Source organism: Theobroma umbraticum, unplaced genomic scaffold, assembly GCF_002168275.2.
Source record: "Theobroma umbraticum cultivar Fairchild unplaced genomic scaffold, ASM216827v3 scaffold_44.0, whole genome shotgun sequence".
Taxonomy (NCBI): domain Eukaryota; kingdom Viridiplantae; phylum Streptophyta; class Magnoliopsida; order Malvales; family Malvaceae; genus Theobroma; species Theobroma umbraticum.
The window spans coordinates 6602740-6626199 of record NW_018397255.1 but is presented as its reverse complement, the minus strand read 5'-3'; the positions used below and the strand labels follow the sequence as shown (position 1 = coordinate 6626199).

General features: G+C 34.4%; 3 protein-coding genes across 4 annotated transcripts; 2 read left to right on the top strand and 1 right to left on the bottom strand.

The window, feature by feature from the left end:
* The first annotated feature begins 255 nt into the window (after positions 1–255).
* On the top strand, positions 256–16212 carry LOC110408819 (ubinuclein-1-like). 2 transcript variants are annotated; one of them, XM_021417923.2, is made up of 11 exons: positions 256–768; positions 5196–5266; positions 6876–7467; positions 9136–9235; positions 9337–9446; positions 9593–9679; positions 11393–11497; positions 11973–12113; positions 12202–12249; positions 13823–13924; positions 15417–15620. In XM_021417923.2, the coding sequence occupies exons 1-11, from the start codon at positions 559–561 to the stop codon at positions 15477–15479; spliced, it is 1629 nt and encodes a 542-aa protein (XP_021273598.1). In that variant the 5' UTR covers positions 256–558; the 3' UTR covers positions 15480–15620. The 2 variants fall into 2 exon arrangements, with proteins under 2 accessions (XP_021273598.1, XP_021273597.1); XM_021417922.2 differs by having other exon boundaries at positions 259–768; positions 15412–16212.
* Positions 16213–16970: 758 nt separating this feature from the next.
* On the top strand, positions 16971–18500 carry LOC110409402 (RNA polymerase II transcriptional coactivator KIWI-like). The gene is made up of 4 exons (XM_021418731.2): positions 16971–17206; positions 17383–17488; positions 18029–18051; positions 18132–18500. The coding sequence occupies exons 1-4, from the start codon at positions 17069–17071 to the stop codon at positions 18189–18191; spliced, it is 327 nt and encodes a 108-aa protein (XP_021274406.1). The 5' UTR covers positions 16971–17068; the 3' UTR covers positions 18192–18500.
* Positions 18501–19249: 749 nt separating this feature from the next.
* On the bottom strand, positions 19250–22701 carry AUG1 (HAUS augmin-like complex subunit). The gene is made up of 6 exons (XM_021418595.2): positions 22259–22701; positions 22018–22150; positions 21782–21916; positions 21571–21694; positions 20353–20490; positions 19250–19643 (listed from the first exon to the last, which is right to left on the bottom strand). The coding sequence occupies exons 1-6, from the start codon at positions 22524–22526 to the stop codon at positions 19536–19538; spliced, it is 906 nt and encodes a 301-aa protein (XP_021274270.1). The 5' UTR covers positions 22527–22701; the 3' UTR covers positions 19250–19535.
* Between the last annotated feature and the right edge of the window lie 759 nt (positions 22702–23460).

Genomic DNA, 23460 nt, shown 5'->3' with positions numbered 1-23460 from the left:
AGTATTCAAAACTAAGGGACTCCTAATCCGTCGGTTACTGCAGGGAATCTCATTAAAAGATACCCATTGGCAACGTCCCAAAAAAAGAAAGAAAAAAAAAATAAAAGAAAAAAGAGAAAACAAAATGAGAAATTGTCCCGTGCGGACATGTTATTTTGGTTTTGAAATCCAAATAAATACGGAAAAAGGTGACGGTCAGAAACCGCTGGTGGACTTGACCCATTAATTACACAATATTAGGACTCAAGTGGAAGCAAATTCAATACACGGTCCGCGGCTAGGATGGGAAGTAACTGAATCTGAAAGGTGAAAACCGAGCGTCAAAAAGGAAAGGACGTCACAATTACCCCGAGGCCAGAGAGGACCGATTCAAAACCGGCGAAATGCATATTCAAATCAAATTCAATGGATTTCTTTGAGTCACGTGACTTCAACAGCTTACACCCTTCTCCTCCCCGCGAAAGATCACAGTGAATTTCTTTTGATTATCGATGGCGTTAAATTGAACCCGAATGCTATAGCTATAGAAATCGTGAATTATTCGAGTGTCGATCCCTTATGGAGGAGGCTGATAAAAGCATTGATGTTGATGGGGAAAGCTCTTCGAGGGTTTCGGCTGCTTCAACATCCTGGTTGTTTGCTAGCAGGCAAAGATTCAACATTGAGCTGAGGCCTGGTGAGACCACCATAGTTTCTTGGAAGAGGCTCGTCAAAGATGCTCAAAACACGTCTCCTCCTTCGACTACCCGAAAGACTGAGGATTCTCTGGTCAGGATTTTTGCTCCAAATCTATTTCACTAATTTACCTGCTTCTTCTTCTACATGTTTTTTTTTTTTAAATTGCAGTTTGGGACCCTTTTTTTTTTTTCTTTAATTGAAGTTAACATTGCTGGAGTGGAATGCGAATAATAATTTTGATAGTGTTGTTGTTGTAAATTTTAATGGGGTCTTACTTATAATTGCAATTTATGTGATACTATTTTAATAATTTTGGGTCTGCTTATTTCCATTTTATGGGTAAACTATATGGGTACGCTTGGAGCAACATGTTTTTGGGAAATGTATGGTTGTTTCGAAATTGAAACTACTTTGAAGCCCATCAAAATTTGGATTTCATAAAACTCCTTATTGTTGGGCATTCATAAAAGGAAGCTATATAAATTTCTATATTTCAATAATGGAATCTGATGTAAATACTAATTGCAGCTCATTGGGTCTAAGTATTGGCTTCTGGATTGGAGAACTAAAACATGTAAACATCCCTAATTGTCCATAATTTGCCGGCTAGATGCTAAACATTTATACCTGATAGGTTGATAGAATTTATTACTTGTTTTCTTGTGCTTAGATGCCTATGAAAATATCACCTAGGATATCTTACCCTGTTAATTGCACTGTGTTTGTATTAGCTCATATTGTTAAACACAATCAGATTAATATTGTATTCATTGTGGTTAGCTTTTTGAAGTAGAAAAGAATAATTTAGTTGCCTGTAGCCTGAATATTTATTGGAATATAACTTGTCTTTGTTTTCTTATCATGTTTGTAAACTTGGGTGTTTGGAAACCATAAAGGATCAGGCTAGGTTATCCATTTTTAGCTATTGTACGTGATAAGCTCCAATCAGTGCATGATCCTATCTTCTTAATCTCATATTTAGGCCTGCTTCTATTGCAAGCAAAAAGTGCTAATTAATACTTGATCTTGGGTCCTTGAACATAAAATAAGGGAACAAGCAATATCCTTAAACTTGTTTCATGCACATAAGAGATTGGACAAGTGATTTAATGACCACTTCGTCCAGTGTGAGTCACCTAATAACTACAGCTTCACATGTTTTATATTGCGTAGACTTCTTGGCACCCATTCTAAAATTCAAACTCATATTTTGTTCCCGTTGGTGTTGTCTGTTACTAGTTTAACTAGACAATTGTAGTCTAGATGATTTGGGATGAAAGGATTGTTCAACAAATGACAAGGCAACCGGGGACTGGAGTTTGATCTTTTATCACATTCTTTAGACTGCCAAAGAGAGTTAGTCTGAAAGGCTGGTGTGAACCTTGGGCTTTTACTTGTCCAAAAAATAACTATTAATTGTGCCAGCGGACTACAAGGTCTTAGATTTGGGCACTTAGGTTCATCTGGTAGTTTTTTTATACTTTCGTTTCAATTATTCACTTTTAGGAGCCGTTAAAGATAAGAACTTGATCTCTAATTTAATTTACCCTCCTCGGTCTTTGACAATTTGGTCAAGATATAACCCCGTTTTTTGCCAGTTGGTCGTTTTATCTTGATTATCTCAATATTGCGTGTTAACTTGGTGTCTAGGTTGATGTTGGAGTTGACATAACTAAATCATGGCGCTTTAGAATGCTTACCATTAACAAAGGTGAATGAGGATTTTAGTCTGAAAATGCTGTATTAGAAATTGTTTATGAAGAGAAGAAAGGAAATGTTTGTTTTAGCGAAGATAATATTTTCTCTTTTAGTAATTGTTATCAGAGAGCGTGTATGTGGCCTGATATCATTAAGTTAAACTTCTAAAAAGCTTATCATGTCTTAATTTTTTGAAATATACATTTAAACGTATACATAAGTATAATAAACATGCCCTCCTATTGTACATGTATACCTGTGTACCGTGACACTTTCATGCATGTGATTATTGTTTGTATGTGAGTGTGTCGGCATGCTTGTAGGTGAATAAACCGGTCAAGCCTACCATCACTGTATCGGAGTTGAATAGAATAACATGTGATGGGGTATGTGGGATTATTTCTAGTCAATTTCTGCATTTGATAGAGTTAAAATGTCAGATATTCTATCAGTATTTGGTTGGCACTAACATTAATTGTTTTATGTGCTATAAGTATGTTCTGTTTTTGTTTGATGCACATGCATGAGTTAATGTCTGGTAAAGATCTCTGTTAAATTTTAATTTCCTTTAAGATGAACCTATCTTTCAAACTATACTTCCATTTGACCTTATCCTAGTTTTGTCAATTTTCACGAAGATAATGATGCTTTTTCAATTTGGTTTACAGTGATCTTTCTAAAGGTGCACAATATCATTGTGGTATACTTATTCTTCTGTTAATAACCATAGTTGGAATCAAGTGTAAAAAACAAAGAGTTGTGTATTGCTAACACCAACTTAAACCCTGTATAATATGCAAAAAAGCACAGATATGAAGTCTTTTAAGTTGAGAAAAATACTTATTTTCAATAAATAATTGGCGGCTGTGGGCTTCAATATGCTTTCCATTGAGTTTCCAAAATTTTTACTTATGCGAATTATTGACCCATAATAACCTCTGCTTACCATGTGAATTTCATTTTGACTGCCTCTGAGGCTTAAGCATATCTATAGCTTTCTTTTTAAAATCCTTTGTTTTGAAGATTATAATGCTTTTATTTTTTCCAGGTTCTTGCCCATGTTTTGAGTTGTTATATTTGTCCTCAAACTAGAGCTCCTTTGAGTTATTGTAGAATTTTTGGCAAAATTTCTTGAATTATGGGTACTTATTTGTGGAGCAATTATCTAAACATTACAGCACCTTTTCATTTGTTGCAATGAAGCAAACAAATGAAAGTTCATTTCTTTATGTTTTTAAGGATATAAGATGAGAAGGAAGTGACAATGTCTAACCCTCATATTGATGGTGGATGCTTTTAGTGTGTGTGTGTGTGTATGTATGTATTAGGAAAGAAGAGATGGATGCATTCAAGATTGTCTCTTAAAGCTTGTCTTTTTCTTTATTTTGGGTTGTTGGCCAAATAGAGGGGTGCTTGATTAAGGAAAGGATGTTGAAACCGTCAGGTCTTCTTTTTTTCTGTCTATTTTGACTTTCAATATTTGCTTTTCTTTGCTTGGTGTAAGTTGTAACCATTGGCTGTTGTGTACGCATTGAAGTTTTGTTCCAAAGAAGCAATAAATATTCTTTTAAAGATATATCGGGGATCTAATTCCTTTATTAAGCTTGTAATATCTTGGACATAAATTCAAAATTGCAAAGGTGGTAGCTTTCGGGGAATTGGCTGTTATCTCGTATTTTGTTTTGTTATTATTATTATTATTATTATTGTTTGATGGATTTGTTATCCTGGACTGTTTCTGTTATTATCGATTTACTTTCCAATATAGTCTCTTAAAGGAGTTAAAAGAATTATGGTTCTGTTTGGTTGATACTTTTGCTATTTGCTTTTTTCTTTTTAAAGAAGTGCTACAAAGAAAAAGCAATAGGTAAAAAGCAATTTCATAATTGATTTAAAATGGATAAATAACTAAAATATAACACTAATTATAACATAATTAATCTATATAGAAGTAGAATCATGTATTTAGTCATCTAAAAATGTTACATATTTTGTTTAAAATCCTTCAAACTTTTATTTAGTTTTGTATCTGAGCATGCTTTTTGCTTTTTGAAGCAAATAAGCAGATAGAAAATGCGCCAACCAAATGAAGCCTAAGTCTCCTTCTCTTTTATACTTTTTTAATCATGACTCCATTTGCTAAGGAATTAAAGCAATTAATTTTTTTCTTTTTTTGGTGTATGTGTGTTCAGTGTTCAGAAAAATTCTGAAAACAATCCAGAGATTGAAGTCTAATTTGCAATGTCTATGGTTTCTGGTTGAATCAAGATTTACTGTAGATGAAAAAACATAGAGTGAAAACTGCCTGCCACTTTCATATAACTTAACGTTTAATTGATTTGTTTGAAGCAGCACTTTAATTGAAGTATTTTCTGTTTTTTCGGAATTTAAAGAGCTAGATACTTTACCATAATATTTGAGATTGTTGATATAATCAGCTGTATGGACGAGATTTTTCTGTTGAAATTATATAGAAAAGGAAATTTGCTGGGTCAGAACTCTATCTCATTTCCTTTGTCCATCTTTTCCGTTTTGGGAGTCCCAATTTTGTTTTCCCTTCAAGTAGACGTGATTTATTCTTAATTTGGCTTTTATATCCCTTGTTCTTTTATAAATCACAATTAAGGACAATAAATTTAGTAATTGTTGAGGATAAAGAAGTAACCTTATCAAAGTCAAATGCATTTATTTCTGTTTCTTAATCGATTTTGTTAGTGGGCTTTTGGCCCTTGCCTTTGTACCAAAGCAATATCTATTCTTAAGATATCGGAAGTAGTTAAATCATCACTAAAAGTGTTCATTTGTCTGTTGTCATGCAGGATGAGTGTCTTCAAGATGACAAGTCAACAATTAAACAGAACGGGTTACTTGTAAATTCTGTGGAATGCATGTGAGTTTTTTCCCCCTATTTAAGTTGTTCTTTATATGCATTTTGTGTCATGGCTGTTGGGATGATCCAGAAAAACGACAGTTTTGGGATTTTCTAAACAAAGTGTATTTGATAAGGCTTTTCAAGCTTGTAACTGGACACTTCATTTTATCTACTGGTGGATGCCCTTTTGCTTGAAAGAACTCTTTTGTCCTATTCTAACTAAGAATAAAACCTTCTTTAAGTGCTAGTTGATCCTGAATATGGAAAAATAATTAAAGCAAATGGAGGTTAAAGATGGGATTGATAAAACGGACACCGATGAAGTACCTGATGAGGACAGTGATGAATTAGCCTGGTGGTGGCCCTGCCTATTTTCGATACCAGGTTGCATGGAAAATGAACACACGGCTCAAGAGATCAGCCCACCCTAGATATAGAAACCAAATAAACTCAGCCCTGTAAGGAATTCACACCAAAAAAAAGAGTTTCCTCTCTAAAGCACAGAGCTTTGAATTTTTCTCGAACTCGAGTCTGAATTTTCAGTACAATGAATGGAAAATAAATACCAGCTATGCAACAACCCTTTAGGAATAGGTGATGATCAAAATATAAATGTTACAAAATAGCCAAGTAGAACTCGTTCTAGGCATTAGAAAAGGAAAAAGACACCTAAAAAGCTGAATTCTACTTTAAGCAGCCTAGTTTGGTTAAACAGTCATAACCCCAAGGAAACTCCAACTCATTAATGGTTTGATGATTTAGAAACTAGACTTATCAAGCTTTCCAGGCATGTAGGGCTTGGATTTTTTGGCCTTTAGATTGGTACAGTTTTGAGATTGAATTGAAGCCAAATTGTGCATCCCGATGGCTTGATTTGAAGTATGGAATTCCAAATTCTCTGTGCTGTTTTCTTCAATATGGATGATCTCATGTCAGAATTTAAATGTCTAGACTTAGAATTAGGAGCCAAGGCCATGGAATGGAAAGGTGCCTTAACATTTTATGGAGCTAGGTAAAAACCAACAATTTAAATATTCCCTAGAAAGATGCAACTGACTCACATGCCCATTTGGTACCCAATATAAGGGAGATGCATTCTATAAACTGTATTGTTTTAAATGAATATCTTGTTAACAATTACTTTTAAGAACTTGAAGTGTATATCTCTATACATGTGGGGGTGTTTTAAAACTCGAAGTTTCCATGGACCTACCTTCTCAAAACCTTGTTTCCAATAGTTACTGGAGAAGATACTTTAATGCTTAAGGTGTTGGAGAAAGCTGTAACAACATATTTCCATGAATTTGTTGTTGTTGTTGTTGTCATTTGTTATATGCTTAGGTCTTAATCACCGAATACATTTTTATCTTTTTAGGAGTAATATTTTACAGTCAAAGAAAACTAAGGATTGTTGCCACTGTAGGTAGAAGGAGAATGAGAGAACCGGGGGGTGGAGGTGGGCATTGGAGTTAATTAATTTACCATTGCATATGAAGAGCATAACTTTAATTTTTTCAATTAAACCGTGAGCTATTAAAATCTTAACTTTAGTTTTTTCAGTTATATTGTAAGTGTTAAATTGATTTTGGATTTGACACCTTTTTAATGATTTATTGTTTTGGTCCAGAAACAAACCTGAATTGTCAGTGGCTCAACAATCAAGAAAACGAAGTAAAAATATAGCCAAAGCTCAAGGAGAGAAAGTTGATGATTATGTACCCAGTAAACATGCGAAAGTGGAACCGGGGAGGCTTAATTTTGCTGCAACAAATGCATTGCTTGAAGAGCAATCTTCTGCTTTCTTGCAGAACTTAGCTGCTAATAGTGAACAGGACAAGAAATTGCATAACCTGTTGAGTTCTCCTGTAAGATCTTCTATTAAGAAACCTGCTGACATTGGAACTACATCTGAGAATTCTTCATACACAGGAATCTCAAATAATGATGCTTCTATATCTCCTCTAAATTTAAAGGATGCTGATAAGTGTAGGAGTGTAGCTATCCACTCTAGGGATATTGGAAATAATTCAAACTCTGGAGCACCACATCAGAAGTATCTGGAAAAACATTCTTGTAAACAACTTGAGTCACCAGTGAGAAAATTGATGACTGATATTGATGAGGTGGGAATTTCCACCAAAGTAGAGCAGAGGGAGAAGAGGGGATCTTGTGGTGAACTTCCGGATCTTAATCTTCCTGTTTATCCTGTGCAACCAGAGGTAAGCAATTCTATCTACAACTTTCAACAAGAATATATGTGGACTTTTTTTGTATTGCCAATTGTCAGTTTGTCATAATAAGCCATCATGAGTAATTCAATTTTGAGGCCATTCCTTGTATGAGGTGCCTCTGCTTTTTATTAACTGATTCATATTTATAGTTCATACTTAAATTATTATCCATTTAGCTATATTTATAGGTTAGAGTCCTTTAAACTCATTCCATGATTAGCTGAAATAATTTTTGTAAAGATGATTTGTTTATATCCTACCATGGTCTATAATACTGGATGTTTATGGCATTGCTTTGAGAGTTGATGCAACTGGGGGAGGTACTGGTGCTCAACTCTTGCTTGATAAATCTGAATTTGCCAGCAGTACTACATTGTGGGGGAAATCATGCTTGATTGAGTTGACATAATGAGCTTGGTGCTTAAAACTTGACTTGATTGAGTTCTATTTTCTATACTTATTCTTGACTGCAGGAGATACTTGATCTCAGCTTGACTTGATGAATATTGACTGAAAATTTAGCCGGATCAAGTTAAAGCACAAGTTTGGAATAAAACCTCGATGAGCATGTAAAATCATAGATTGAGTATGAAATAGATTATTAAAAGTCAGCTACTTGAGTGGGCTTGTTAGCTGCTTAATAAAATCTTAGCAAACTCAAACTTGATTGGGACTCATAGCAGTTCAGTTGACTATGGGCAGCTATCAATTTGAGTCTGTGTAGATCGCGAGGAGATTAACTTACACTCTTAGAAATGTAGATAATTTTTTGTGGTTTCTTTTGATCTTAAGTTATTTCTTATGATAAGCTCAAACAACCAAAGTTTATCCTCAACTTTTGGGGCATATCTCTAATCAGATCATACATTATGGTATTTTTCCTTTTGTTTTGCTAGCAGACATCAAGTAGAAACATCCATGACATTGAATGGTTCTGATATGTGACTAAAGTAAATTGGCATGACCTAAGATACATGACTCATGGAAAAAGAAGTAAAAAAGTTATAATGAGGGAAAAATTACTCATGCATAATTGATGTTCGTCTTCTTTCTTTTAATTACTAATGGTGGAAATGGTAACTTTTTAAGTTGGAGCAGGTAAAAATTGATTTGTATCAGATCTTGGCTGTTCAGTGTTTTACAGTTTCTTCAATCCTTTTAGTTGTTAATTGTAAACAAGAACAAGACATAAAAGTATTAGCTATTTAATTAAGGAGTCAAAAGTTAGCGTGTATGAACTCTTGCATTTAAAAGATTCCTACACAAACAAAATAATAATGTTTTAATTAAAATTGTCACAAATATTGGTAGAACCCATGGATGGAAGACTTTCCGAGTTTAAAAATTGTTAAGCACGTAGTATTAGACTTTTATGCAAGAAGGGGGCACATTGTAAAGTCTTGCAGGGGCCAAAATTAATTTTTCTTCCTTAATTGTGGTGAGAAACAATGCCTGCAAACTAACTTCAAAACATTAATGGGGGGTGGGCAGGGCCCCAGCTAAGCTCCTCTTGTCTATGATCTCTCTAACACATAAAGGCATGTAAATGTGACTTCTTATCCTGGTAAATGTGTTTTTCATCTTTGCAGTTTGATGGCTGTATAATGATTTGCATGCTTAGACTAATTAAGGTGATCTTATATCCAAAATTGCCAGAAAAGTCTCTCTGTGCATTCAAAGGATGTCTCTAATTTGAGGCCAAAAGGAACAATGCTTGAAAGGGCCATCAGAGAGTTGGAGAAAGTTGTTGCAGAATGTGAGTTATGTTGATACTTTAGGATATTTAATTTCTTGCTACGAAGAATTTTCAGATATGTGCTATATAACTAGCTGGTGTCTGTCCAATATTCTTGACAGCGAGACTGGCAACTATGGAAGTTCAGGATGTGGATGCTTCGGCTGCCGCTATCAAAAGAAGGTTGCCTCGTGAAGTGAAGCAGAAGCTTGCTAAAGTTGCCAGACTAGCAGTAAGAAAATTATATATTGTCTGTTCGATTGTTTGAGTAATTCCGTTTTTTTTTTTGAAGGGAGGGTGGGGGTTGGGCACTTGTAGATCTTTAGTTTCATTTAGAAGTTATGATTAGTTTCTAAGCCATTTCTATGGTAATTGCAGCAGTCAAGCCAAGGGAGAATATCAGAGGAGTTAATCAACAGGCTTATGAACATTCTTGGGCATTCGGTGCAGTTGAGAACACTGAAGGTATGCACTCAGTCACATAGAGCTGGAATATGCCCAGGAGCAAATTAGTTCAAAATGCAAAAAGTAACACTTAGTTAGATTACGAATGCCTTGAGAGCATATGTGCTTGATTATGTGTATGCATATACCTATTTTCTTTCCCTTTTTTTTTCTATTGGATAGATTATATACCTATTTTCTTTTGTTGTTTTATTGGATGGATTATGTACCTATTTTCTATATGCTGGTATTTCAATATTGCTGTGTCCGTGCACATGCGTTATTATTTATTAGTTCTTTTCTTTAAAATGTTCTTATTGTGTCACACTATTTATTTATTCTATACATGAGCAAACCTTTCCAATTTAGCTTTGAATTCAAGCTATGTGCCTGTGTGCTAAGGTGCAATGCAATCGAGTACAATCAAACCCCTCTAGACTAGATGCCTTTATTGAGACAGCTTGCTTTTTGTCATTAAGTGTTTGCCTTGAAAGGCAAAAGGCACAGAAAAGTCATGCCTTAGTTGGTTCTCTTCTATAATTGGGCTTTTGTTTGGAAAGTTTAGAACTTATTGGGCTACAATTTTCGAGCCAATAAATCTTTTGAGCTACTTTAATTTGTTGTATATTCAACCCAATTACTTCATATGTGCATGATAATATAATTGCATAAAGAAGTTATGTTTAGTAGTAATAATAATACATACATACATACATATATACATGCATGCATGCATACATCTATTTCTCTTTTGAGGGTTTAAAATAGATCTCATATTAAATTGATAGATTTGCATACGATTTAGAGCAAACTTGTTGGAGAATCTCTAAAGAAATCTTGGAAAAGAAAGAGTCTGTAATCCTTATATAATAATAAATAATACATATGTTTCTCTTTTGAGGGGTTTAATATAGATCTCATATTAAATTGATAGATTTGCGTATGATTTAGAGCAGACTTATTGGAGAATCCCTAAAGAAATCTTGAAACAAAAACAGTCTGTAATTCTTATATTATGGACATGCATGGAATAGTTATTTCTGTGAGATCTCACAAAGGTATGACTCAATGTTTCCCAAATTTCCACTATCAGCTTTGGGCCCTTATCTTTTTGCCTTATTGATGAATGAACTTAGCGGGCATTTTCAAGTGTTGTATCTTAGTTTATGTTTTTGCTGATGATATAGTGCTAGTGGATGCAGACGAAGAAAGAGTTACTGCAAAACGTGATCACGGAGATAAACTCTGGAATCTAGGGGTTCTGGGGTCAGTCAATAAAAAGAGTGTTCTTTTAGTGTAAATTTCATACAGATAGTAGTAGAAATGGAGGATTTATCGCAAAATGATCAATATATGCATTTTGGCTCAAATATTCAAATATATGGAGATATTAATAGAGATCTCACTCAAAGGAACCTAGCAGGGTGGATAAAATGGAGAAGTGTATTGCTAGTTTTGTGTGACAGCAAAACCCCCTTGAAATTTGGAAAGAAATTCTGATTTGGCGAAAGATGAATGCAATTAGGATTGCTTCTGAATTTCAAGTTTAAGCACTATTATTGGTGATTGATTTCAAAGTTTTCTGGATAGTTACATTCTTTTTCTTTCTTCCTCTCCGGTAGTTAAGATGGTTGCATTTTCACTTACTTTTTTTATGTGCTTTATGTTGTTAATTATGTTCTCAGATACTAATTTTCTTCTTTAACCCTGTCCCAATCAATTGTTTGGATGCAGAGGAACTTAAGAGAGATGGTTTTACTGGGACTCTCAGCGAAGCGAGAAAAAGCTGATAGATTTCAACAGATTAAAATGGAGGTCACTGAAATGATCAAATTGCAGGTTTCCTCAAGAATCACTTTGAGCAATGCCTTATAGTTTTAGATGCTTTGGAGTCCTGGGTTCTAATATGGTTCAGATCAAATATATTTATGTCTTTTCTAACTGTATAGGTTATTAGTTTCAAGCAAGCTGTGCCTTAAGCAGTCCTCTCTTTGATGCCTTGGATCATATTGGTGTTTCAATAATTTTACACTCTTTTGTTATCATCGTTGATACTCAATATCAACCATAATGACAAATATGGTTATTATCACATCTATCATCACCATCATACAACCTTATTGCTCTCAGGAAGCAGCACTTAGCAAAATGTAGACTGAAAGCCTCCTTTTGTGCTGTGAGAATAATGTGTTGTCTTATGTTATGAAAGGCAGTCTTTGGATGCAATAGATTATTTGGTATATTTGCAAATTCAGTGGCAAGTGATGAAAACATGTGTTAGTTCTTTGCTTTATGAACATGCATAACTTTCCAGGCATCTAAGCGAAGAGGAGCAGCAACTGATGATTATCAGGAAGTGCTTAATTCTGAAGAACAAGTAGTTCTTAAAGAACAATACAGCATGGATAATGCCATGGAGGATAAAATTTGTGATCTTTATGACTTATATGTTCAGGTGCTGTTGGCAACTAACTATTCATGTTCTCTGCAATATTAAATTGTTTTATTAATTTACTAAGTTCTTTACATTATTAAAATTTTAGGGGATGGATGAAGACAAAGGTCCACAAATCAGAAAGTTATATGTTGAGGTAGTCATTGTGCCTATGCATACTCTTTTGGTTGCTTGTTCCAAGTTATTTGCTTGTCTTTTGCACCCTAGCTTTTCATGGTACTGAAATGTAAGCATGAAGTGTAGCATTAACAATTATGACCTAATGTGTGAAGCATTGTTCTCAACTCTCGATGCTTATGGCTTAGGTGTCATTCTTTCACTTTATTCTCTTCTTCAGTTCAAATACTTTAGTTCCCTTGATCTGCCAAATTTGTAGCTACTGACAGAATAGGGTTAGGATAATGGATGACAACATTGTAGTTTGATACTTACACCATGGTGACAACCAAGTAGTTAGATGGTTAGATATAGTTGCCAATCTGAAGAACTATGAATTATCCCAGAAAACATCATATCAAGGAAAGCTGTATTTAAGGTGCATGACTATCTTTGCATTATGTGAGGAGTGTGATGTATATCCTAAAAGTATGGAAAGGCATCATGCCTCAATAAAAATGTAAAAGACGTAGAAGAATCAAAAGAGTTAAGAGGGCAGACCGTTAGAGGCAAACAGAAGGAGTTTGTATGTGTGGCATGCACATGCATGTGCACAAGGAGGGAAGCCAGGATTGAAACTTTGAGGCCCAGTGCTTCTTAAGTTAAGAAAGAATGATGTAATGTTAAAAAACTGTTCATATTTAAAAATATGTATATATATATATATATTATGATTTTAACTTTTTCATAGAAGTTATTATCAAATAACTTTTTCTTTTTTTTCTGTAACTTCATTTTAACAAAGTTTAATATTATCTTTTGTTTCTTGATGTCGCTAATGAATTTTTTTTATGTATCATCATATGTAATTAAGATATCCTTGTGTAAAATTTTCTGATCAAGGGCTTGGATATTCTTCAAGTTTAGATTTCATGAGTGTCTTCAACTCATTTGGTTCTATTAACTTTGACTAGTAATTTTAATTTGTTTGTTTCTGCCTGCTTCATTTCATCATTAATATAATATTGTACATTTGTCCCTGCCTGTTTCATCACATTGAAGGGGATCAATAATACTTTTATATCTTGAAATATGGGTGTGATTGCAATGTGTGCATATGAACTTGTAATTGAAGCAATGTGCCTCTTGATTTTGGTGGATTTTTAAGATCTGTTAAATTGCATCTGAAAATTCTGCTAAAAGTTAATGACATTTTCTTGCTCCAGCTATAATTAGATAGGTAATGAGTCATTTCTTTATCCCTTTCAAAGGTCCACCTGCCCATTTGTTGATTACCAGTTAAGTACGCAGTTAATGGAAGTTTTCATCAACATCATATCAAATTTAGTATTGTGAAATGCCCTATATGTTAGGGGGAATATTTCTTTGGTTAGTTATTTGGCCGTAACTTAAGATTGACCTCATAATTCAGGGGGTAGCATATAATTGGCCGCATCAATAAGTTCGCCCTTTTTCTCGTGCTTTCTCTGTAGACAGGAATTTAAGTATTTTTGTTGTAATTTTTGGCAACCTAGCTAGCTGGACCTTTATATAATTTCATTGTTTTCCTTTATTGAATGGTTTTATTGATACTCCATATGGGTGCCATCCAGCTTTCAGAACTGTGGCCAAATGGAATCATGGACAACCATGGGATTAAAACTGCAATTCGTAGGGCAAAGGAACGCAGAAGGGCATTGTGTGATTATGATAAGGTATGCATGTGTCTTGTAATTATAGCTCAATATAAATCTTTGGTTCAATCTTGCTTTAAAATATGGTGTCATTAGATATTTAAAAGAGGAGATGATGATCAAACGCATTGATTTAGTTTATTTAGTTCAAAATCAATGAAAAGAATAAATAAGTGTATACTGGATGTAGAGTGTTGTCTTTTTAAAGATATGGAGGCCTATGTCTTGATGGTAGGCTGTTGAAGGACTGGGTTTAGATCTTAGATATTTGCAAATGGAGGTTTCAATGAAGGGATATATTGGGACAGGTTATGGCTCATACCAGACTTGTTTTTTGTCACTAAGTCAGGACTTCTGTTGTAGGTACTTATATTGTTAAAAGGCGTTTATGTTAATAGTTTCAAAATTCTTTATTGTGAATATAAAGGACATAGGGACTGTTTAACTAAAATTTTGAATAATTTTGAATAAAAATGGACTTAATTCTGCACTTGACCTTTAATCAATAGTTGCTAGTCATCAGGCAGCACCGTGCAGGAGTGCAGTGGGCCAACATAAACATTTCATGTATTTTTCTTCATTTATTTAAATGTTTCTTAGTTTTGTAAAAGGTTATATATTAGACAAATCATTGGTTGCATGTTTTCCTTATTACTGTTGCCTATGGCAAGGGCTGCATTCTGATACGGAGAAGCAGCACCATAGAAACATATTGGATGCATTTTTAGGACCTGCAACATTTAATGTGTCATCCTGAGTGGAAGTTTTAATTTAGAATTTATGAAATGATTTAATGCTGGTTCTACCATCTGAATCAAATTTAAAAAACTAAAGAACCAAATCTTTCTGGCGACTGAGGATCTATTCCAAGTTTCTCTCTTGTTTCCATTGAACCATAAAAAGCAAAAGTGAAAAGGATTTCTCTCTTGTTTCCTCGTCTTTCTGTACAAGAGCTGCTTTGAATAGTCCATTACATTGATTTTTATTTATCAGTATCTGCTCAAGATGCCCCTAATAATCTATTGAGTCAATTCAGTACGAATATTATTTGTTTAGATGCATCAAATACCTATAAATAAATTTCCAAAATTATTACAGTAATGACCATGGAACTTTGTGAAGCACATGCATGTGATGGACTTCAGTATGCAATATTTAGTGCTCTGAATCTGTAGCCCTGATATAACCAACAGACCTTATGTTGGAATATTTTGTTGTACATTGGTATTGGACAACAATGCATCGCTGCACAGTATGCCATTGAAGTGTATAATTAAGATCTTGCACAGAGTTTATGTAACCATGAGAATCATGATGCTGCGGTCTATTTAAGATTTGATTTGCAGAATTTTAAGTTCCAACAGTTGCTTATACAGGCAGATTTGAGGCTTCTTACTTGTTAGTAACATAGAATGTAGTTCATTAAAATTTCTTTTGATCTGAAACTGAAATCTATTTTTGCTTTTCTTAGCTATGGTTTTAAATGTCTGGGCATATTTGTTGTTAAGGTTAGAGAGAAGGACAGGAGAAAGAAGCCTGCACAGAAAATGGAGGTTGGTGTTCGAGGGGAAGCTAGTTCAATCTCTCAATTGCAGGCTGTGCAAGAGAAGCAGACTTCTGAGCCCAGTAGTCATGTTTTGGCGTTGCCTTGTAGGGCGATTTCCTGTACAGAAACCATGGATGAGCACCTTGCTGCACCTCTGGAGATTTCCAGTGTATCACTGAAAGGTTCTAGCATGGATATTTCTAAACCAGAGAAGATTGAGAAAATGACAATCCCAATGTTGAAAGAGCAAACGAAGCAGCAGCAGCGGGAATTGGAGAACAGAGTGAAGAAATTATCCTTGAAACCGGAAAGGGAATCTCGCAAATCTCATAAGCGGGCTATTGGACACCAAGATGCGGCGAATTACGAATTGGCTGCCCCCCCAAGCTGTGGACGTCCCCTCTGACTTTTCTTGGCTTAACTGGAAGTTTACAACTTGGAGATGTGAGGCGATGTAAAGTGCAAATTTGTTTGTATAATCCTAGGGAATCGGCTGATCTTAGATGCTTCTTTTTTGTCAGTTGTCTTTCTGCACTTGGCATTAGGGTAATTTCACAATAGAGTAGATAATTAGCATTATTACTGCTGTAGTCTAGAGTTGCCCTTTGATAGCGATAGCAGAGTGCTGTTTTTGTTTTTTTTTTTACTTGGAGAAAAAAAATTGAGGGTTTTCAAACATTGTAGAGGAAGGATTCTTGCATTTGTCACAAATAATGAATTTATTTTATCTTGGAAAATACAGAAATTTGGGGGTTAGGCTAAAGTCACAGATGTCAGGAACTGCTTTATGTGAGTAGTTGTTTATGTTGTGCGGTTTTTGACACTCCAAAGTCGTCTCATGACAAAGCTGCTTCAAGTTTTCGTCAGGAAATTCCTCTTCCAAACGCTTTCTCAGTATTAATATGACAATGCATGGTAGGAAGTTTTGAAAAGAGTGTTATCTATTTTATTAGTTTAATTTTTCCAAAAAGGGGTAATGACTTTGTCAAGTTGTTTTAATCTCATATCAAGTATGGTAAGATATTTTTAAAAGAGTGTTAAATATTTTATTAATTTATTTTTTGAAAAAAAATAATGAGTTCATATAAAATGATAAAATTGTATAAAAGTGGATTTGATTTACATCAATCAAATTTTTTTTTTGGAAAGAAAGTTTCAACTAATCTTAATATAAAATCATATTTTTATAATTCAAAAAAAGGAATTGAGACATTTGGATAAAAATAAATAAATAAATTATTGCTTTCTATTTTACAAATTGAATTTTAACTTTTGAAATATTGAAATATATATACACTTTGGATTGTTTTTCTACTAATTCTCTATATTAAAAACGGTAAGCTATTAAAAATATTATTTATTATTATGAACTTAAAGGAAGGTTTTTTACAGTATGAAATGTTTAATTTGAAAATAAGGGAATATTTTTTTTAATATATTTTACTTGGCTTTTAATTTATGTAAATGGTGAAATATCTGCCTCTCGGACTTGGGCATCTTTAGCCAAGTTTAAAAGCAAAGCAAAAGGCGGTCCTCAGTCTTTAGTCGAGGCTCGAGAGGGAGTTAACTGAGATAAAACCAAGCTTGCGATTTGCGACGAAGGAAACGAGGTGGAGAGAATGTCTTATAGAGGGAAGAGAAAGGACGCAGAGGATCACGCTTCCGACGAGAACGACGACCACGCGCCTCCCAAGAAATCTTTCAAGACTACTGCTGCCGCCAACTCTGACGATCCCGACGGAATCGTCGTATGCGAGGTCTCTCTCCACATTCTCTCGCTGTTTCTCATCTTTTTTTCTATATTTAGTCTTCATTTTTTCAGACACATGCAATTCTAGGGTTTTGTTTTGTTTTTTTTTTTTAATTTCTTATGAAAAATGTTAATGAAATGTGGGATTATTTTTTTCTTTTGGGGGCGGGGGGGGTGCTGTAGATATCCAAGAACAGAAGAGTTTCGGTAAGGAACTGGCAGGGCAAAATTTGGGTTGATATTCGTGAATTCTATGTGAAGGATGGCAAACAAATGCCTGGCAAAAAAGGTACCTTTTCTGTTTAATTTCTAAAGTGTATGGTCTGAAGTCTTTGTTATTTCTGTTTTTTATTTTTAGTTGTTTTGACTTAACTTACCCAATCTCTAATATGTACAACAAGGGTTTTTTAACTGAGAAAGGGAGTTTCATTTTCGTGTTATGTTGTTGGATTCAGGCCTGCTTTCCTGCTACCTTTGATATTTGGGGTTTGCTTTAGAGTTCAAGTTGTTGCCTCATTTTTGTTGTTCATGTGATAGGGCTTTTTGTTTCAGTAAAGTATTGCACCTAAATGTGAGGGGAAATGCTAATTGATATTAGGAAGTTTGGTTTGTTGTTACTCTCATCTAGGTCAGACCTTTTTACCTATTGTCAATTGGTTTAGGTTGGATTACAAACATGGTTTCACGGTACAATTTGTTATTTGTTGCTTGTACTCTTGTGTTCTTTGTTCATATTATAGGCCTTTTTAAAAGTTTTTAATGCTCTACTGAAGTTTACCATCTGTTAAAGCTCAATAGTTATGACTAACACCTTTTTATGCTCTTCTAGGTATCGCTCTAAGTCTGGATCAGGTAAGCATCGCAAAGTTTATGCTTTCTAATCTGATGATCATGGAGACATTTCACTTATCTTGATTGTGGTGGTGTTTCAGTGGAATCTTCTACGGGATCATGTTGAGGAAATTGACAAGGCACTTGCTGAGAACTCTTAAGGGCATTAGTAGACATGGCTTACCATGTACAGAAGATTATGGGAGTCTAAGGTGTAAGGGTTTCTTTTTATGCTGGAAAGTGAGCTGGAGGCCGAGGTTTTACATTTTACCAGGGGTCTATCTGGACTTGTTTCTGAAGTTGCTAAACTTAAGAGAATTTCATGAGGCGGGCCTTGCTTTTGTGTAATTAGTTGTGTAGCTGTAGCTATTAGACTAATATATGTGTTATCTTGATGTTGGATGATATTAACATGGTCGGTAAATGGAGACATGGAGGAAATAGATAGGCCTCTATAGTTTTCAGTTGAAGATTCTGGCAATTTTCATGAATTTTGAACCCTAGCAGCACGAATTAAATCTAGGACACTGGTTAGTTAGGCTTGAAAAGATAGTAGTCTGCTATCCAGAAAAAGAGTAAAACGTAATTCAGAAGAGAAAGTGAAAAGAAGAAGAACAAGAAAGAAACGAAACTCAGTTTCGGCATTTCCTATGCTAAATGTTGCTCCCTTTTTATTTTTTTTAGGAAAAACGTATTATTGAAAACAAGGGCTTCTACTGAAAAGATTCGAAATCCCTCTGATTTCGAAATTTGAGTTCGTATGCCATTTTATTTAGAAATGAAACCGGCATTTTGAAAGACCATACACAATACCAAATCCGACGCTGTTTAACCGCCCAAATTGGTGTAAAATCCACGAAACAGTGCCAAATGGCAAATGGCATGCTTCCCCTAACCAACTCTAAAAATGAATCAATGGAAGAATCTTGGCTGCTTGCCCTTTTAATAGAAACAAGAAAGACAATTCTATTGGCATCAGCAAAGACATCCAGAATGGCTAACCAAATTAAATATAACTGTAGAAGTTGATGCCAAGTGGCAAGAGCAGGAGGTAGAAAGTTCTTGAACATCTTAAGCTCCTCTAGTTTGCTCGTGCTTTTAAAGTAAAAAAAAAGGGAAAAGGAAGATCTAAATACAGATTGAGGGCAATTTTTGCAAGTTTGCTTGGCGTTCACATTGGAACAAGCATACACATGCACAAATAGAAAATATATACCAATTTGAAACTGATATATCATATTAGAACTTGAATCTTATGGTAGTTTTGCTTGATGAAAGAGTTGGAGCACAAAGAAACATATCAATATACGACATTGTCCGCATTGACAGAACATTACTATACACACTAAAAAAATAAAGAGGAAAAAAACTAAAATTCAATAAGAACTCAGCATCTTTCTTCTTTTGGCTTCAATCAACTGGGAAAACTCACCCTTTTAGAAGTTCTCCAATAATAATAAAATAAGATATGAAGAAGCAAGACAGCAAAAACTATATCAAGGCAGTCAATCTGATGTAGTAAGGGCTGAATGCAACACATCTTCAAGATATTTTTCTGCAGCAGCATACTGCCTTTTCTTGTCCTCAATTGCTAAAGCGGCCAAAGCTTTATCCTGCATAGACAAAAAATGGTAATTAACGCACTTGTTAGAGGACCTTCCCTCATGATTAGTACAAACATTACTAGAACACCAAAGAAAGATTTTTAATTCCAAGACAAGTATCAAAGAGCATCATCCCTATTTGAAGGACAAGGATATGGAACCTATGCCCTAAGTCAATAACAGACAAGAAAAAGAAGACAATAACATTGAACTTAAACAGAGACCAGCTGAATCATCAGCATATGGAATACAAATTACTATCTACATTATGACTTGTCGACAAGGATACAGGTGCTACATGACATGAAGTGCCAAGTAGAATATCCCCAAAATGTTGAAACACATTGGAAAAAGGATGTCTAATGTATGTGTCTTTCAATATTAAATGTATACATTAATTATACATCAGCTATACATTTGCTTAGATCGAAACCATAAATGATATTGAGAAAGAAATATGCATGTGAAGTTTCATTGACGATATGCATAGCAACCTCATAAATCTCAAACTACTTTTTAAATAAATTAAATTACCCTTCTAACTTTCAACAAGACATGATGGGCAATGAACCCAATTGGACAAGAGGGTCCTCTACCTAAGTGTTTGATATAGGAAATAAATACTACGTGTAATGTAGTGGAAATTTCAACTTGCATGGAAAAAACATGAACCCCCAGGCACGATAATGCTTGAACATTAATTATAATAAAATATTACCGGAGGCAGGTCCTGGTAGCTCCTCAAAGTATCTAGGATGGGCTTGGTCTTCTTCTCTAAATCCTTTCTGTGCTCAGCCATTTCAACCAACACCCCATGGTTAATCTCAGGTGTGTAGCCCACACGATTCAATAATGCCTGTCAAACAAGATTAAGCATAAATGAAATGCAAAAATTCTTCAAGCAAGAAAAGTGCAGGAGATGATTAGGACACCAAATGCTTGATACCAACAATGAGGGAAACAAAGGAGACTAGCAGTGTCCCTGTAGTTCTATGTCTAGTACTTTATTATTTAAATTGTATTATATGCACAAGTGCAAAATTCACCAAAGAAGATGATTGCAGTGTCCTTGTAGTTCTATGTCTTGTACTTTATTATTTAAATTCTATTATATGCACAAGTACAAAATTCACCAACGAAGATGATTCATCTACTCAAATGATCTAATGCTAAATTTGCAGTGACTATCAACTAGAAATTCTGAAAGCAATCATTGACCATACACAGGAGGGGAAGAACACCTATCTTGCTTTTGGTATTAACAGGTAGGAGTGAGAACAAATATCTTGGTCAATAATGAACAATTTTACAGGATGGTGGAGATAATAGCTGAATACTTTCACCTATTTGGAAGAAACTAAGATCCTATAAAGCTCAGAAAATATTGTCAGAGTGCATAAGTTTATAGATTGCAAAATGGTGCATATTTAACAGCTATACTGATGGGCAACTATGGCAAAGTGAGGTTCAAGTTTTGACAAATAATACGAAGTAATCAAACAATCTAAAGTCTGGCTCTAGCTTCTTAATAACAGGTCACTCTAACTTCATCTTCTGCTTCTACTTGAAGCCAAAAGCCCAAAACCTAAGAAAAAAATTTCAAATGAACAACCACTTGAAAATCTATTTGGAAAAAGAGCAAACATGATAAAATAAGAAGAACAAACACTCTTAACAAGTCCAAATGTCCATTCCTATTTCCATATGCCATTGAATAACTTTTGTGCTGCCAGTCAACTACAATATGAACCATGAATATCCCAGTAAATTTCAACAACTTAGGGTGCTGGCAGCTTGCCTTTTCCTCCATTTGCATCCTTCCTCACTGGTATATAGCAAGGTCATCTCACAAAAAACAACAGCCTAAATTTCTGTAACTAGTTCTGCAACTTAATTTTACCCTCAAAATGATAATAATAATACAAAGGAATCATACCTTATAGTTGTTATACTGTTGTATATACTGTCGCTCCTTTGATGCCATAACTCCTAAGTTCGTCTTCCAATTTTCCATTTGAGCCTCACAGGGAGACACATCATCTTCTAGTTGCGCTAACGTCCTACACCACAAAAGCCAGTTCTTCTCCAATAACCACCACATAGATTCAAACATAGAACTAACGGGTGGCAAATGTACACAGATTTACCTTTTCAGATAGGTTAGCCTTGCAATTGCCTTTCTAGTATACTCAAGAAGAGTTTTGGACTCTTTGTGCACTTTGGCCCTCTTCTCCTCCACCCCAGTTTTTCTCAACGAAATATCACCCATTGCCACAAGAAAACTAAATTTGATATTTTTTCTCAATTAAATTCCGAATATAAGGCAAGGAAATCAACATGAAATATGGAAATATTAGAAAAGGTAAGCTTAAGGCAATCCTACCTACTAAGTTCAGTGTCTCTAATATTCAACAAATTAGCTACATTTGCCAGAACTTGCGCCGACGCAACCACATTTGACGGTAAACTCTCCTGCGCTAATCCCACATTCTCCAATATCTCTCTAATCCGTGCCGCTACAAAAGAAATTTTCATTTTAACAAGAATATGATGAAATTATTTAAATTAGAGAAATTTAATTAAAAAAAACTAATGATTTTCTCGGTATGAAAAAAGGGTGGGACCTTGAGAACGGTACTCGGCGGCTTTCTGTCGAAAATCGTTGGCAACAATGCTGGCAGCTTGAGTCTTGGCTTGGGAGACGGTAGCCAGATTGTACAAATAGGCAATGCTTCGCGGAGTGTATTCGAAATCAGGGACGTCTTTGCCGGCAGCATCAAACTGAGCCGCGAGCCACGCCTTAACTTCCGCAATTCGAGTGGCGTCTGATCCTCCGCCCTTTGTTGCGTCTGTTGCCACCGGATCACCCACTCCGGAGATCATTTCATTCATTGTTTTGTTTTTTGCAGTGAGTCGACTCGTGAGTTGGAAGCGAGTACTAGTGATTCTGATTTTAAATTATAAGAGATTTCGGTAATAAGTCGCAAACCGAAGAGACAACGTCCCTTTTAAAGGCTAAGCTCGCCTGCTTTCATCTTGCCCCTTTTTTTTTTTTTTCTCTTTTTTGCAAGCACGGTCTCGCGTTCAGTGTCACGAATAGGAACTTAAGCCAACTCCGTGCGACCAATTCATGTTTATATGCTTAACATGTATCCAATTTTTACTGATATAATATTCGAAAGAAAAAATTATGAAGAGTAATTCTCTTTTATAAGAATACTTTAAAAATAATTATTAAAATAAATTTAATTATTTTTAATTATATTTAATTATAATTTGATAAAAATATTTTTAAAAATATTTTAAATAAATTAAATTATTTATCTCAATTTCTTTTTATTTGTGTTTTTTATTTTTCTCTATTTCTTTTTAATTTTTTTTATTTCTCTTTTCGATATTTATTTGCTATACTTCTTATTTCTCTTTCTCACACTTTTAAAGTTCTCTTTTCTATAATTTTAAGACAATAAATGATAGTTTTGATGTAATCGAGATAGGTGGTTATTTAAGAAATTTAATTTTTTTAAGTGTTTTGGATAAAATTAAAATGGTAGAAATGATTTGAAATAGATTTTAATTGGATCAATTTGGGACTAAGATACTAATAAACTCAAAATTTTAAAATTTATAAACCCAAGTTTCAAAAAAAAAATTCGATTTTTAATCGAAATGGGTGTTTTAGATATGAAAATTTGTATTTTTATTTATGAAAACATGTTTGAAACACTTTAATTGGTGTTAAATTATAAAAACTAAAAAGAAAAAAGAAATGAACAGCATTGAAAAGATTCGAAGTTTTAGTGCGTAAATAACAACAATATTTTAG